This window comes from Oryctolagus cuniculus, chromosome 18 (assembly GCF_051225735.1).
Source record: "Oryctolagus cuniculus isolate XC-2025 breed Fujian yellow rabbit chromosome 18, ASM5122573v1, whole genome shotgun sequence".
Lineage (NCBI taxonomy): Eukaryota > Metazoa > Chordata > Mammalia > Lagomorpha > Leporidae > Oryctolagus > Oryctolagus cuniculus.
In genome coordinates this window covers 15,408,857-15,422,854 of record NC_142884.1, presented here as the reverse complement: position 1 = coordinate 15,422,854, position 13,998 = coordinate 15,408,857, and the positions used below count along the sequence as shown (strand labels likewise).

Sequence of the window (13,998 nt, the reverse complement as noted above, 5' to 3'; positions counted from 1 at the left end):
TTTTTAACATTTTGCCACATTCACTTCAAATGAAGACATTATGTACCTACACATATATGCTATTTGTTTGAGTTGCTGTCTTTTTCTTATTGATTTGAATAAGCACTTTGCATATTGTGGCTATTAATCCTTAGTTGACAATTTTTCTCCCAAGTTTTGGTTGGTCATTCATTCCACAAATAGGCGTTGAGTGCCTACTATGCGCTAGGAGCAAAGGAAGACAAACGCTAGGCAGCAAGGAAACAAGAGGCTGGGACAAAAGGGGTCCACTCTAGGTCGAAAGTTCATGAAAGAACTCCCTAAGGAACAACATTTAAGCTGACACAGAAGGGTGAGAAGCCAGTGGGGGGCAGTGGGCTAAGGAGCCCCTGTGACACCAGCTCTGGTATCGAAGTTCCGGTTCAGGTCCCGGCTGCTCCACTTCCAATCAAGCTCCCTGCTAAAACACTGTTCACCTGGGAGGTGGGAGGAGCCAGGCCTCGGAAGATGGGCGCAGCCTGGCCAGCCCCGCCCCTGCCCAACAGTGAAGGCCTGTGGGAACTCACTTCCGTGGGTCTCGGTTTCTCTATTTGCGAAATGGGTATAATAATAGTGTCTTTTTTTTTTTTTTTTTTTTTTTGACAGGCAGAGTTAGACAGTAAGAGAGAGAGACAGAGAGAAAGGTCTTCCTTCCGTTGGTTCACCCCCCAAATGGCTGCTATGACACAGCGTGCCGATCTGAAGCCAGGAGCCAGGTGCTTCCTCCTGGTCTCCCATGCGGGTGCAGGGTCCAAGCACCTGGGCCATTCTCCACTGCCTTCCCGGACCACAGCAGAGAGCTGGACTGGAAGAGGAGCAACCGGGACAGGACCTGGCGCCCCGACCGGGACTAGAACCTGGGGTGCCAGCACCGCAGGCAGAGGATTAGCCAAGTGAGCTATGGCGCCGGCCAATAATAGCATTTTTTTTTAAATAATTTTTATTTATTTACTTGTGAGGTAGAGTAACAGACAGAGCCGTAGCGGGGAGCTGGGTGGGAAGAGGATCTGGGATACGACATGAGCCGGTGCCCACGGGATGTTGGCACTGCAGGGGCGGCTTTCCTCACTGCGCTGTGGCACCAGCCCCTCTCTGTTTTTATTTGTAAATAAAATACATCTTAAAAAAATAGCAAGTCAGTCACATGAGTGAGTGGAAGGACCAGCATGTGGCAACAATTGACAAGTTCAATAAGCTGAGATCGAGTTCCCAAATCAAGGTGGCAAGGAGGGCAGGGACGGGAGGTGGGAGAGCTGGCTCCACAGACAAAGGGAAGGAATTCAGTCTTATCGTAAGAAGCCCTCATGGCTGCTGAACTTATTTGTACTTTATGAAGATTCTTCCTGTAGTCAGGAGAATGGATTACAGGCAGAAAATAACAGCAACTATGTGGTGAGGATGGTGACTTGACAAGCTGGTACAACGGGTGTGATAAGAAAGCAACGCAGGGGGCTGGCACTGTTGCATAGCAGCAGGATTGCCTCCCGCAGTCCCACCATCACATATGGACGCCGGTTTGAGTCCTGGCTGCTCCACTTCCCATCCAGCTCTCTGCTGTGGCCTGGGAAAGCAGTAGAGGATGGCCCAAGTCCTTGGGTCCCTGCATTCACGTGGGAGAGCCGAAGGAAGCTCTTGACTCCCAGATTCAGATAAGCCCAGCTCTGGCTGTTGTGGCCATCTGGGGAGTGAACCAGCAGATGGAGTATTAGGAAAATGGCGCAGTTTTATCTATGGCGCAATCTACACCCTGACACCATCCTAGCTCTAGGCCCTGCCGCCATTGCTGGAAGCCAGGTGGCCACAGGGCCCAACCACTGGTGTCAGCTCCACCCCCATCCTAATGGGATTCGCTGCTCCTGCTTCCCTGCCTGTCCTCTGGCAAAGTTTTAAAAGGACCTGGGTTCTCTTGCTCCTCTCTCCTCGGCTCGCTCGCTCTCTCCTCTCTTCTCTCCTCACTAGCTCCTCTCCTCTCTCTCTCTCTCTTCTTCTCTCTGTTACACTCTCCTTCTCCCTTTTTCCTTATTTGCCCCTTCCCTCTGCTGGGTTTTCCCCAATAAACCCTTACTCCGGTGTTTGGTGTGTTTTGTGATGATTTTAAATGGAGGATCTCTCTCTCTCTCTCTCTGCCTCTCTGTAACTCTGCATTTTAAATGGATATATATATATACATATATATATATATATATATATATATTTTTTTTTTAAAGCAAGGCAGGCTTTGGGCAGGTTCTAATGCAATCCAACATGCTTTGTTGACAGACGGGGTGGAAGGCAAGGAGAAGGCAGGGTCCAGAATGATCCTGGGTGCTGGTGGCTCGCAGGGCAGGCAGGACCATGTTGGGGGGTGCAGGTGAGAAGGCAGCCAGGACTTCAGTCTCTGGGTGGTGGGATCAGCTCCGTGAGGAGCGCCCCCTCATGTCAGCTTATCCCCACTTATCTTATCCACCTACCATTGAGGAAACCGAGCCAGAGAGAAACCACTTGCTACACACAATGAAGCCAGAGCTAAAGATCTTCCCTCCTCTCTCCATCCGCTCACTCACCCATCTCTCACCCATCATTCATCCGCTCACTCACTCATCTCTCACCCATCATTCATTTCCTCTTCTTCCCTTGCCCCATCCACCCCGAGCCCAATCTATGCGTCTCTCCTTCCACGCACGTGTCAGTGCAGGCATCCACCCTCCCACCCTACACCGTCCACGATGTGTGGGGCCCCTGGCATCTGCTCCCTGCTGGACAGGAAGGCGAGTCGGGGGTGAGAAGGCACGGGACAGAGACGTCGGCAGGCAGCTTGGCTTAAGATATTTATTAGGGATTTCACATTCAGCCTCAGGGGCTCTGCGGAGGGGCGCAGCAGTGCATCCTTCAAGCATTGCAACGCCCAGGAGCGGGTCAGGTCCTGAGGGCTTCATTCCTGCTGGGTGACCGTTCAGTCCTCACTGCAAGAGACAGACACTCAGCACCTCCTCTTGCCCACGCGTCCACTGCCCGTTCCCGTGAGCATCCAACGCCCTCGCGCCCGAGAAGCCCGGCTTCCCCGCCACATCCTCACCATGGGGAAAGGTCCGGTGCTGTCCAGCTCTCCGTGACCGACTTGTCGTTGGTCGGGTCTCCGTCAAAGTTTCCGCAGGCCCCACACAGCTGGCCAGCGCGGCCACTGTCCACCGTCACGGTCAGCTGCCCATCGGCGCCCAGCCACACCCAAAGCCCATCCTTTTGGTGGACAAGTATGGAGTTGTCGCTGTTGCGCGTCACGGACACCGATGTCAACACTTCAGCTGGGAGGTCCACCTGGCGACCATTCACCTGGCGATGGAGGCGGGCAGACACAGGTGAGGCCGGAGCCGCAGCGCAGCCGGCGAGTTACCAGGACGGAGACCCCGAGCGAGGTCATGAGTTCAGGAACTAAAGCAAGGAGCAGGTTCTGAAAGCCATGAAGACCCGGATGGAGGCTGCGTGTGGCCAGACAGACTCGGGGAGATAGCTGGAGACTGGGCGGATGGAGAAAGGGATTGGGGGACCCACGCAGTGTCCCAGGGTCGGGGGTGGGAGGGACTTTGTACCAGAGGCCCATCCCAACCAACCAACCTCAGGGCCACCCTGTTGGGGTCTACTTTTCAAAACAAAAGGCCTCTGAGGAGCATGTTCTCTGTTACTGCTTCCCCAAGAGGAGAGTTTATCCCTTATCATTGTAATGCTGGTGTCTAAAGATAAGTAGTGAGCATAGCAAATATAATAGGCCTGTGAGGAGATGCCTGCTTCCTCGTCCTGGGTTGCAGACTCAGCGACGTCGGGAGTTTTTTTTCCCTTGAAACAAGTGTTGTTTGTTTTTGTTGGTAAGTTCATCCTTCTAAAGTTAGTCTCTCTAGCAAAAATTGCTTTTAAACAGAAGTTCTCTTTTTTTCCCGAAATGCTTTTGTATCTGAGTCTGCCTCTGTCGGGTGACTGGAGAGACAGGCAGACTGATGGGAAAAGTAGGTGTGGAGCTGAGATGGGGGGGAGGGAGGAAAGAAGGGAGGAGGGAGAAAGGGAGGGAGGATGGAGACAGCCAGGAGGGGCGGGGCGGGGCAGGGGAAGCCTCTCCCGGCTGCTTCCTGAGTATGAGAACTGGGTTCGAGTCGGCCCTGGAGTGGGAGTCGGCTCCCAGCCTGACTCAGAGGGGCGGGGCTGAGCTGAGTCACCAAACCCGACTTTTCCGGGGTCCAGGTGCCAGGCCTGGATCTGGGGACTGGGAATAAAGGGGTGACGGGGACAGACAGGATCCCTGCGCACCCAGGGCTCAGGTTCCGGAGCTGATGCAAGGTGCAGCTTCCGCAGCTTCCTTCCGGGAGCCTGACGTTTGGCATGTGCTAGGCAGAGCTGCCTGGGTGACCAGCCCTACCCCCTCCAATAAAAACCACCTGACCAATCACAGCATTCCATCCCCAAGGCCATGGTGACTGGTTCCAGGGATAGGCAAGGGCCCAAACTGGTCCAGCGTAGCTAAACCAGTGCGGTGTGGGTCTGCGAGAGGAAAGCCGGAGAATCAAGCCGACTTGGTGACCAGCACATCTAAAACATAGAGGCCTATAGTCCTGACCCTGAGTTTTCTAGTTCCGTGGGCCAATCAATTCACTTCTGCTTCTCAGGAAGTTTGAGCTCGGTTTTTCTGTCACCTGCAACCAATGGAGTCCTGATTGACGCTAATATCAAAACTATGACGTTCCTTGAATGCGTTCTGCCTCCCACGAACTCAGCTGAAATACTGAGGCAAATACCAATCCAGAGATCAAATTGCAGAGGAAAGAGACAGCAAGACAGGCAGGCAACAATGCAAGGACACTGCACATCACCCCGACCCCCGCCCGCCCGCCGCCACGCCCAGGCTTACCCACACGCCCCCGTCTCGGGTCACGGTGACTATCCCGTCCTCGAAGAAGACGTGGAGCTGGCCCACCGTCTCAGCTGTGCCAGCGCAGGGCTGGATGGCTGCCACCACACGATACCAGGGGGTCTGTAGTCCTGGGCAGCGGAAGGAGAGCTCATAGACACCAGAGGAGTTGAAGGCACTGAGGGCCCCATCAAAGGTGGTGAGGTTGGAGCCTGCGGAGAGGGTACACTGGGCGCCGGAGGCCTGGCAGACCCGAACCCCGTTCTGGACCTCGCAGACGCTGCCCGCCTTGCAGCTGGCCTCATAGCACTGCAGGTCTGCGTCTGGGGAGCAGTAGCAGAGCTCGTTGCAGTCTGAGGACAGGAGGGAGGAGTTCACCTGTGTGCAGAAGGGGGCAGGTAAGAGGTTGGGGGGTTACAGGGATGGCTCTGTAACAGGGGGAAACAGCAATAGCGCCAATAAGTCCCAGCAGCTCCACTTCTGATCCAGCTCCCTAAATGCACCTGGGAAGGCAGCAGAGGACGGCCCAGGTAGTTGGGGCCCTGCCTCCCATGTGGGAGACCAGGATGGAGCTCCAGGCTCTTGGTTTTGAGCTGGACCAGTCCCAGTCTTGTGGTCCTTTGGGGAGTGAACCAGCAGATGAAAAATCTCTCTCTCTCTCTCCTCTTCGAATAAATAACTAAATCTTTAAACACCCATAACAACCAGTGCAGAGCAAGAGCCCAAAAAAATACTGTTAACACGAATAAATCAAGGATTGCATTTCAGTTTGCAGAGTAAGTGATGGTTGGGGGCTGCCTAGAGCACCGTCTAAGTTCCTATTCCTTTCCCTGAGTGGGATGCGCAGGGAGTGCCAGGCCCAGGGCACAGCTGGCGTCTTCCACACAATCACACCTTCCCTTACACACCTGTGGTGCAAGGACAATGACTACCCCCATCTTACAGGTGGAGAAAATGAGGTTCAGGGTGGGGACCATGGCAGGCCAAGTGTGGTCCCTCACAGACATCAGATCCCAATCCCTGGGACCAAGTAAACATCCCCTTCTGTGGGAAAAAGGTGTTTGCAGCGGTGTTAAACCGAGGACTTGGAAGTGGAGAATTCATGCTGGATTATCCGGGTGTCCTCCCAAGAGGAAGCTGGAGGGAGCGTTCCTGACACACACAGGCCGATACTGCAGGGATGCAGCCCCAAGGCACGGGATGCTGGCAGCCCCCAGAAGCTGCAGGGAGCAGTTAGACTGCGGGGGGGGGGGGGGCTGGGGGCAGCCTGCCTCCAGCGTGGGGGTACTGATTTCCGGAATGGTGGGAGAACACATTGCTTCCGTGTTAGACTACCAGGTTGGAGGTCAGCAGCATCACACACAGCAAGTGTCCCAGCTGGGAGATGGCAGCGGCACCCCTGTCCCAGTCCTCGGGGAGGTTAGACTCCCTCCCGCCCTCCCTGCCCACCTCGAGCCCCTACTCACAGGCAAGTACCGGCCATTGTAGGTGCAGCCACACTCCTGGGAGGGGACGCAGACGCCCTGGGCGAGCAGGAAGCGGTCGTCACACTCACAGCCCTCGAAGCAGTGGCTGGTGCAGCCCGTGAGGCCAGAGAGCGCTGTGCAGGAGCCCTGGCAGGAGTAGGTGCAGACGGAGTAGTGGCTGTTAGCTGGGCACTGCAGCGCTGTGGAGAGAGACATGGCGGGCTGGGGTCACGCCTCCATGGACGGCCACAAGAGCTTCTATACAGCCAGCCCGGGCGTGGGCTGCGCTGATGACCCAAATGACGCAGACAGCCCCAAACTCTGCCCTGCAGAGCTCAAACCGGAGGGACAGGCCATGAGGGGCCCATGTGGCTGTGCTGCATTGGGCAAGGTCAGGCTTGGGGCTCAGGGCCGGGGCAAGTGAAACACAGGGGGCTGGGAGGACCCAGGGGAAGCATTCGGGGTGAGGTCCTGGGCTCTGGCTGAGAACTGGTGGCTGCTGTGGCTGCCCAGTGCCGGGACACGGGGGGGCCAGGGGAAGGAGGACTGGCTTGGGGTGAGGCGCTGATGTCGTCTGGGAACACAGCAGGTGCAAGACATTGTGAGGATGCTGGAGGGAACGCGCTCACACTGGACCCCTGGGGCTGGCAGTCAGGAGAGAGCTCGGAGCAGGAGACAGGCTCCACTGTCCCCGCTGAGGACAAGGCCAAGGCTGTGAAGCCTATAAGGCCCTGGGTAGGGGTCCTGCTCTGAGGAGACCGAAGCAAACTCGGCCATGGCCTTTTCCTGCAGAGCCTAGGTTGGGGAGGGGCATGTCCTTGCAGCAGGAGATTTGGGGGAGAGGGACAGCCCTGGTTTGGGGGCCCAACGGCCTGCAGCTTTGTCCTGGGTGCTCTGAGGGGAGCCGGTGTTGCCCCCAGGGGGCTGGCAAGCCACAGACTCAGGCTGCAAGGTGAGAAAGTGCCCAGGATGGAGGCCCAGGGAAGATGTGAAGCGCTTTGAGGAGAAAGGGGGCGGTCAGAGGGGGCAGAGGGGAGCCGCCAGGCGAGCAGCGGGCGTGGGAGGAGCTTTCGCAGGAGGGGGCTGGGCTGCTCCTGAGATGCAGACGGAGGAGGGCGGGGCGTGGCGGGCGGGAGACCTCCCAGGCACCACCCCACCCCACCCCCGCCCCCGACACTCACGGCAGAAGCTGTCTGTCCTCCAGGGCTTCACGGCCACGCCGGCCGCCTGACAGTCGGCTGTGTAGGCGGCCAGGCTGCGGCAGAGGAAGGCCTGGTCGCCCTTCTGGGCGCACAGGTCGTACACGCACTGGCGGAAGTACTCGGAAGGACTCAGCACCTCGTGGCAGGCGGCCCAGGGGCCGCTGGGGTCGAGCAGCCGCCCACAGAGCTCGCTGCTCTCGTAGGGTGCCGTCTCCTCCGCCCGGCACACGGGGCAGCCTTGGGCCCCACAGCCCTCGGTGCAGTCCTGGGGGGAGCCGGGTGCCCGCCACGCCGCCCCGAAGTCCTCCACGCTGGGGGCCACCGAGCCGTCGGGTAGCTCGAAGTCGTCGCTCCAGTTGCCGTTGAAGTTGCCGCACAGGCCGCAGAGCCGACCGTGGAAGGGGCTGGGGATGGAGATGAGGACGTGGGCGTCGCCGTCAAAGAGAAGCCGCAGCCCCTCGGTTGTCTGCAGGATCAGGTTTCGGCCCTCGGAGGTCACCCGCACATGGCCCACGGCCACGGGCAGGTCCACCACCTCGCCGTCGATGGTGACCTGCACGGGAGGAAGGGGCGGGTGAGTGGCTCACAGAACCTCCAGAAGCCCAGGACTTGGCTGTGTCTCCCTGGGTCCCTGGGCGGGCCACTCACCTCCGGTCCCCGGGCCAGGCCCACGACCTGGCCAGCCACGGTAACCAGCACGCGCTGCGGTTCTCCAGCCGCGTTCTTCTCCAGGACGATGGTGAAGTCCTCATCCCCGGGCTGCGGGTCACAGACCTGGGCCAAGATGTAGGAGCAGGAGCCGTGCAGGTCGTAGACGCGTCCGTCCAGGGTGAGGTAGTGGATGCCTCCGTCGGCCAGGCAGCGGCCGCAGCCTTTGGGGTGACAGGCCTGGACGCCGTCCTCCAGCCGGCACTCCTCGTAAGGCCCGCAGGCCGCACCCTCCTTGCAGCTGACTTGGCCCCCTGGGCCGCACTCACAGCGTCTCTCGCACTCGGGCCCTGGGTAGAAGGCTGCGCCCAGTGGGTAGTAGCGGCCCTCGTGGAGGCAGCCGCACTGGCCCAGGGGGACGCATGTGTCACCGCTGAGCACGTAGCCGGCGTCGCAGTAGCAACCTTCGCGGCAGGTTGGCTCGCAGCCTTCGGGCGCCGAGAGGCTGGGGCAGCTCACGGGGCAGGAGTTGCCGCAGAGCTCGTAGTGGCTGTTGGCTGGACACTGGATGGCTGCGGGGGTGAGACGGGACGAGGGTGAGGCTTCCCCTGGGACAACACACCCAGGTACCAGGATCGGACCCAGCACCTCCCACGGGGTGGGGGCAACACCCTCTGACCAGGTGTGTGTCACACCCTAAAACTTCTAAGTGTCCAGTGAGTGTCTGGTCATGGATGTGTGACCAGGATACAAGGGTTAGGATCAGCCACAGGTATCCCGGGGCGTGCGCCTGTGGGGCTGTGCCTGGCGTGGGTGTCCGAGCACCTGCTGGAGTCTCCCCGACTCCGTTTGTTTTAGGGTGTGACTCTGACCCACAGAGTTTCGACGGGGACAGCTTCGTGCGCCTCCGCGTGCCGGCGGCCTACGCGGGCGCCCTCTGCGGCCTGTGCGGGGACTACAACTAGGTCTGGTTGTTGAAGCTGCCAGGATGCACCTGACCGAGGAGATCTATCTGTCCAAAAGGAACTGCAGGGACTCCCGGACCCTGTCTTAGGCAGCTGTTTGGGGTCCTCAGAGCCCTGACCGTAGGTGTACCTGACCAGTCTGTCGCCGCGCATAGTCTAACAGACACCTCGCTGGTCCCTGAGCCCAGGAAGAGGGAAGAAGCTGGGGAGAGGAGGAGGCGCCTGCTTTGTGAACGTGCAAGGGCCAGTACTCACAACAGAAGTCCGGCAGCCTCCATTCGCCGATCTCGGCCCCGGCGGCCTGACAGGCAGCCACATAGGCGGCCACCGCAGGGCAGAAGCCTCCCGGATGGCCCTGGGCCTGGCAGGCGTCCAGCAGGCAGGCCTGGAAGTACTGCTCCGGCGGCACGATGCAGTGGCAGGGCCCCAGCGGGCCTTTGCGGGACATGATCACCCCGCAGGCGTCGGGGCCGCCGAAGGGCTCCTGCTCCTCGGGCGTGCACGGCTCCGGGCACGGCTCGGGCTCGCACTTTTCGCAGCCCGGCTCACCGCCCACCTGCCAGCCCTCGGGCTTCCCGTTCACCGCTGCCAGGTCGTCGGCCGAGTTCTCGTTGTAGTCCCCGCACAGGCCGCAGAGGGCGCCCGCGTAGGCCGCCGGCACGCGGAGGCGCACGAAGCTGTCCCCGTCGAAACTGAGCGAGATCCCGGCGGCCGTGGTCACCACCACGTCGGCGCTGCTCACATACGCGTTCAGGCGCGAGTCCAGCTGGAAGGGCAGCGTCACGAACTCGCCGTCCACCTGCGGGCGTGGGGCAGGGCGGGGCGGGCCAGTCAGGTTCGAAGCCCGTCTCCACCACCTAGGAGCTGTGGGACTCTGAGTCCAGGGCTTCTTGTAGTAAAAACAACAGGCTCTTGACGCCACCCTGCAGCACATGACTTCTTGGGCCCATTTCTCGTAGGAATAAACTAAGGCTCAGCGCAGGGGGAGGGGGAGCCACTGCCTCACACCATCCAGCTCCCAGGCCTATGCTCCAGACCCCGTCCATCAAGTCCCAGCTAAGCTGTAAGGTGTTCAGGGACCTGGCGGACCTCTTACCGTCCCAGGCAACCCCAGGGCCGGCACCTGCTCCTGTGCGGCCCATGCCCTCCTCACCTGTAGCTGCCGAGGCCAGCGGGCGCTGAGGGTCAGGCGGTGGTCGTAGATATACAGGGTGACACTGCGGGTGTAGCTGACAGCCTGGCTGCCCCGGTGCTCGTTGACAACGGTGACGGTGAAATTCTCAGTCCCGGCCGGCGGCTCAGAGCAGGGTGCACTCAGCAGGTACTCGCAGGTGCCTTGGAAGTCGAATCGGTGCCCGTCCAGGGTGACGTAATGGGGGTCACCCCAGGCCTGGCACTCCGCAGTGCTCACTGGTTGGCAGCCGTACTGGCCCGAGGACAGCAGGGCACATGCCTCGCCCTTGGCGCAGCTGGCAGGTGTGCAGACCAGCGAGCCGCCCTCAGCCCCACAGCGGCACCGCTGGGAGCATGTGGCGTCCGTCCAGAACTCGCTGCCGGTCTCATAGTAGGTGCTGTTGGCCCAGCAGCCGCAGCCGCCCTCCAGGGGCACGCAGCGCCCAGCGCTCAACACGAAGCCCGTGTCGCACTGGCAGCCCTCCACGCAGGAACCTTCACAGAGGGCTGAGGTCTTGGTGGACTCAGGAGCCGGGCAGCTGGCTGGGCAGGGTGAGCCACAGAGCTCGTAGTGGCTGTTTTCAGGGCAGGAGACCCCTGCGGGCGGGTGGGAGAGGGAGAAAGAGGGAAGGATGTTAGGGGTGGGGTCCAAGGACACGGTGGCAAAATACAGAAACCAAGGGGCTGACAGAGAGAGGAAGAGAGACAGAGACCGAAGGAGAGAGAGCAAGAGGCACAGAGAGGGATACAGAGAGACCCAAAGGGAGACACACAGAGAAGCGCCGAGAGACAGGCGCTCGGGAACAGAAATACAAGAAGAACCCAGAAGGGCTGGAGAGCAGTCAAGCCCGCCTGGCAGACAGGACCCCACCCCCAGCCTCTGCCCCCTCCCCGGCACTCACCACAGCCGGCCTGCTCCCTCCATTCCTGGATGGCGACGCCAGCGGCCTGGCAGGCAGCCGCATAGCTAGCCAGCGCCTGGCAAAGTATGTCCTGAGCCCCACCACTCAGGCACACGTCCAGGACACAGCCCTGGAAGTAGCTGTCGGGCGACACGTGGGCGAGGCAGTCGGCGAAGGGGCTCTCGGTCCCGGGGACCAGGGGGCCGCAGAAGCCAGGGCCCTGGTACTTCTCCAGCAGGTCCTCAGAACACGTCGGGCAGGAGCCCTGGCACTCGTCCCAGCACAGTGGGTCCCAGCCTGGGGCCCGCCAGCTGCCACCCCAGGCGGGTATGGAGGGAGCGGCTGTGCCGTTGGGAAAGACTTGGTCATTGTTGGGGTCGCCATCCAGGTTTCCACAGAGCCCGCACACGGCGCCGTGATAGCTGCTGGGCAGGATCACCTCCACGCGATTGTCCCAGTCATAGGTGACCTGCAGCCCAAAGTCTGTCACCAGCACAGCCTTCCACACTCCATGGGACACGTAAATCCGCCCGCCGGCCGCGGAGACAGGCAGCGTCGTCAGCACGCCGTTCACCTGGCGGAGGGGGAAGCAGGTGCCTGGGTCACTCAGGGTGGGAGGCCCCAGCTCTCGACTCCCCACCTTGTCCTGACGGGGGTTGGGAGCTGCCATGGCTTTCCCCCCGCCTGAAAGTTGTATAGCCGTTTGACAATGTCATGAACATCTGTTCCCGTCTTTGTGTCTGCTTCTTCCTCTGGATTGCTCTCTCCTCCCTCTCTGTTGCTTCACCTGGGTCTAGCTCTCTTGCTGGACCTCCGCTTCTCCCTCTTTCTTTGGGTCTCTGCACTCCCTCCCGTCACTGTCCTCTCTGTCTCTGGCTCTCCCCACTGGCCGTACACACTCTCTGTGCACTCCTGTGCGCATGCCCATCTTAGTGTCTGCTGAGTGGACCCACATGGCTCTTCCCTGGGCAGAAGCAGAGGCCCACCTCTCTGCCCTCACCTCCCTGGATTTCCCTCTGGGTCCGAGTCTCCAGGCCTCTTAATCTGCTCTCTGGAGCTCATCTGGGCCAGACTCTGAGCTGGGCACATGGCCCACCCACCAGCACCTGGGAAGCAGAGCTTGGATTCAAACCCAAGTCTACTGAGAGGCAGATGCCGAAGTGCTCAGCACAGAGCTAAGCCTGTTTGTTCGGTGGCTGATTTGGTTCAGGCCTAGGGGAATACAGAGAACCTCGGCTCCTCACTGGGGCTGTCAGGGCTCCCCCAGCCCTCCTGGGGGTTCAGGGGACCACCTTGCCACACATACCCTGACTTTGCCCGTCTCGCCCTTGTGGATGGAGATGTTGGTGCCCAGGACAGACACGGTGACCTCCTTCACATAGGACACGGTGGGGTTGCCCCGGTTCTCATTCTTGGTGGTGATGGTAAAGGGTGTCAGGCCCTCGGCGTCCACCCCCGGGCAGCCAACTTGCACCAGAATGTAGTTGCAGGTGCCTTGGAAGTCAAAGGCCCGGCCGTCGAAGGTGTTGTAGTGTGGGTCGCCCCACAGCCAGCACGTGGCGTTGTAGTTGGGCACACACACACCCTGGCCGTCCTGCTCCTTGCAGGTCTCCTGGGGCCGGCACGTGACACCCTGGCATGGGTCTGGGGGCAGAGGAGAGAAGACCTCAGGCTGTGCCAGGGACACCGGCCCCGAGGACTACCACAGGAGAGAGCAGATCCAAGGTTTACTTCTAAGATCCCACAGATGCTGTTTCTTTCTTTCTTTTTTTTTTTTTTTTTTTTTTTTTTTTTTTGACAGGCAGAGTGGACAGTGAGAGAGAGACAGAGAGAAAGGTCTTCCTTTGCCGTTGGTTCACCCTCCAATGGCCGCCGCAGCCAGCGCGCTGCGGCCGGCGCACCGCGCTGATCCGATGGCAGAAGCCAGGAGCCAGGTGCTTTTCCTGGTCTCCCATGGGGTGCAGAGCCCAAGCACCTGCGCCATCCTCCACTGCACTCCCTGGCCACAGCAGAGAGCTGGGCTGGAAGAGGGGCAACCGGGACAGAATCCGGCACCCCAACCAGGACTAGAACCCGGTGTGCCGGCGCCGCTAGGCGGAGGATTAGCCTAGTGAGCCATGGCGCTGGCTCAGATGCTGTTTCTAAGACCAGGCCCAGGGAGTCCTCCAGGTCTGGCACTCAGGCCCTGGGCCAGGCTGTGTCTAAGACATGAGCATCCAGAGTTGCCACATCTGAGACCCAGCTCCCGGGGTCCCCAGGGTTTTCTTTGCAGGGGACCTAGGTTGAGACCTGAACCTCAGGAGTCCTTGGGTTTGCGATGCCAGCCCTGAGGGCGCCTGTGTCTGCGATGCCGGCCTCAGGGTGTCCATATGGGACCTGGGCCCTAGCTTCCTCCATAGCTGAGGTCCTAGCCCTGTGGGCTTCTCTGCATCTGAGACCCACGTCTTAGGGCTCTCTGTGCCCAACACCAAGGTCCTAGAGGACTTCCTGGGAAGAACCAGTGGCAGGGGTCCCAACATGCTTCCTGGGGCCCCTGTGTTTCAGCCTCATGGCCTTGGAGGCGCCTCCAGATTTGCCTTTCACTGAGGGTCTCTGACATGTGCTCTGGGAAACCTGGCCTGGAAGGTCCCCAAGACAAGGGAGTCTCTGCTGCTGGCCCTGAAAGATCAATGCAGGGCCTGAGACCTCATCCTCAGTCTTCTGCACCTCCCACCATGTACACCGCTGCCACGCCCCTCTTGGCTCCTGGCC

General features: G+C 60.1%; 1 protein-coding gene across 2 annotated transcripts in view; it reads right to left on the bottom strand.

Annotated features, from left to right (window-relative positions):
* Positions 1-2,812: 2,812 nt before the first annotated feature.
* Positions 2,813-13,998, bottom strand: part of FCGBP (Fc gamma binding protein) — a 36,456-nt gene continuing 25,270 nt past the window's right edge. For both annotated transcript variants that reach the window (XM_051836383.3, XM_070062216.2), the window contains 10 exons: positions 12,554-12,891; positions 11,248-11,821; positions 10,326-10,942; positions 9,428-9,971; positions 8,208-8,779; positions 7,539-8,112; positions 6,358-6,557; positions 4,892-5,269; positions 3,074-3,327; positions 2,813-2,960 (listed from right to left, as the gene is read on the bottom strand). In XM_051836383.3, coding sequence (XP_051692343.3) covers positions 2,951-2,960; positions 3,074-3,327; positions 4,892-5,269; positions 6,358-6,557; positions 7,539-8,112; positions 8,208-8,779; positions 9,428-9,971; positions 10,326-10,942; positions 11,248-11,821; positions 12,554-12,891 — 4,061 coding nt within the window. In that variant the 3' untranslated portion in view covers positions 2,813-2,950. The remainder of the gene's footprint in view (positions 2,961-3,073; positions 3,328-4,891; positions 5,270-6,357; positions 6,558-7,538; positions 8,113-8,207; positions 8,780-9,427; positions 9,972-10,325; positions 10,943-11,247; positions 11,822-12,553; positions 12,892-13,998) is intronic.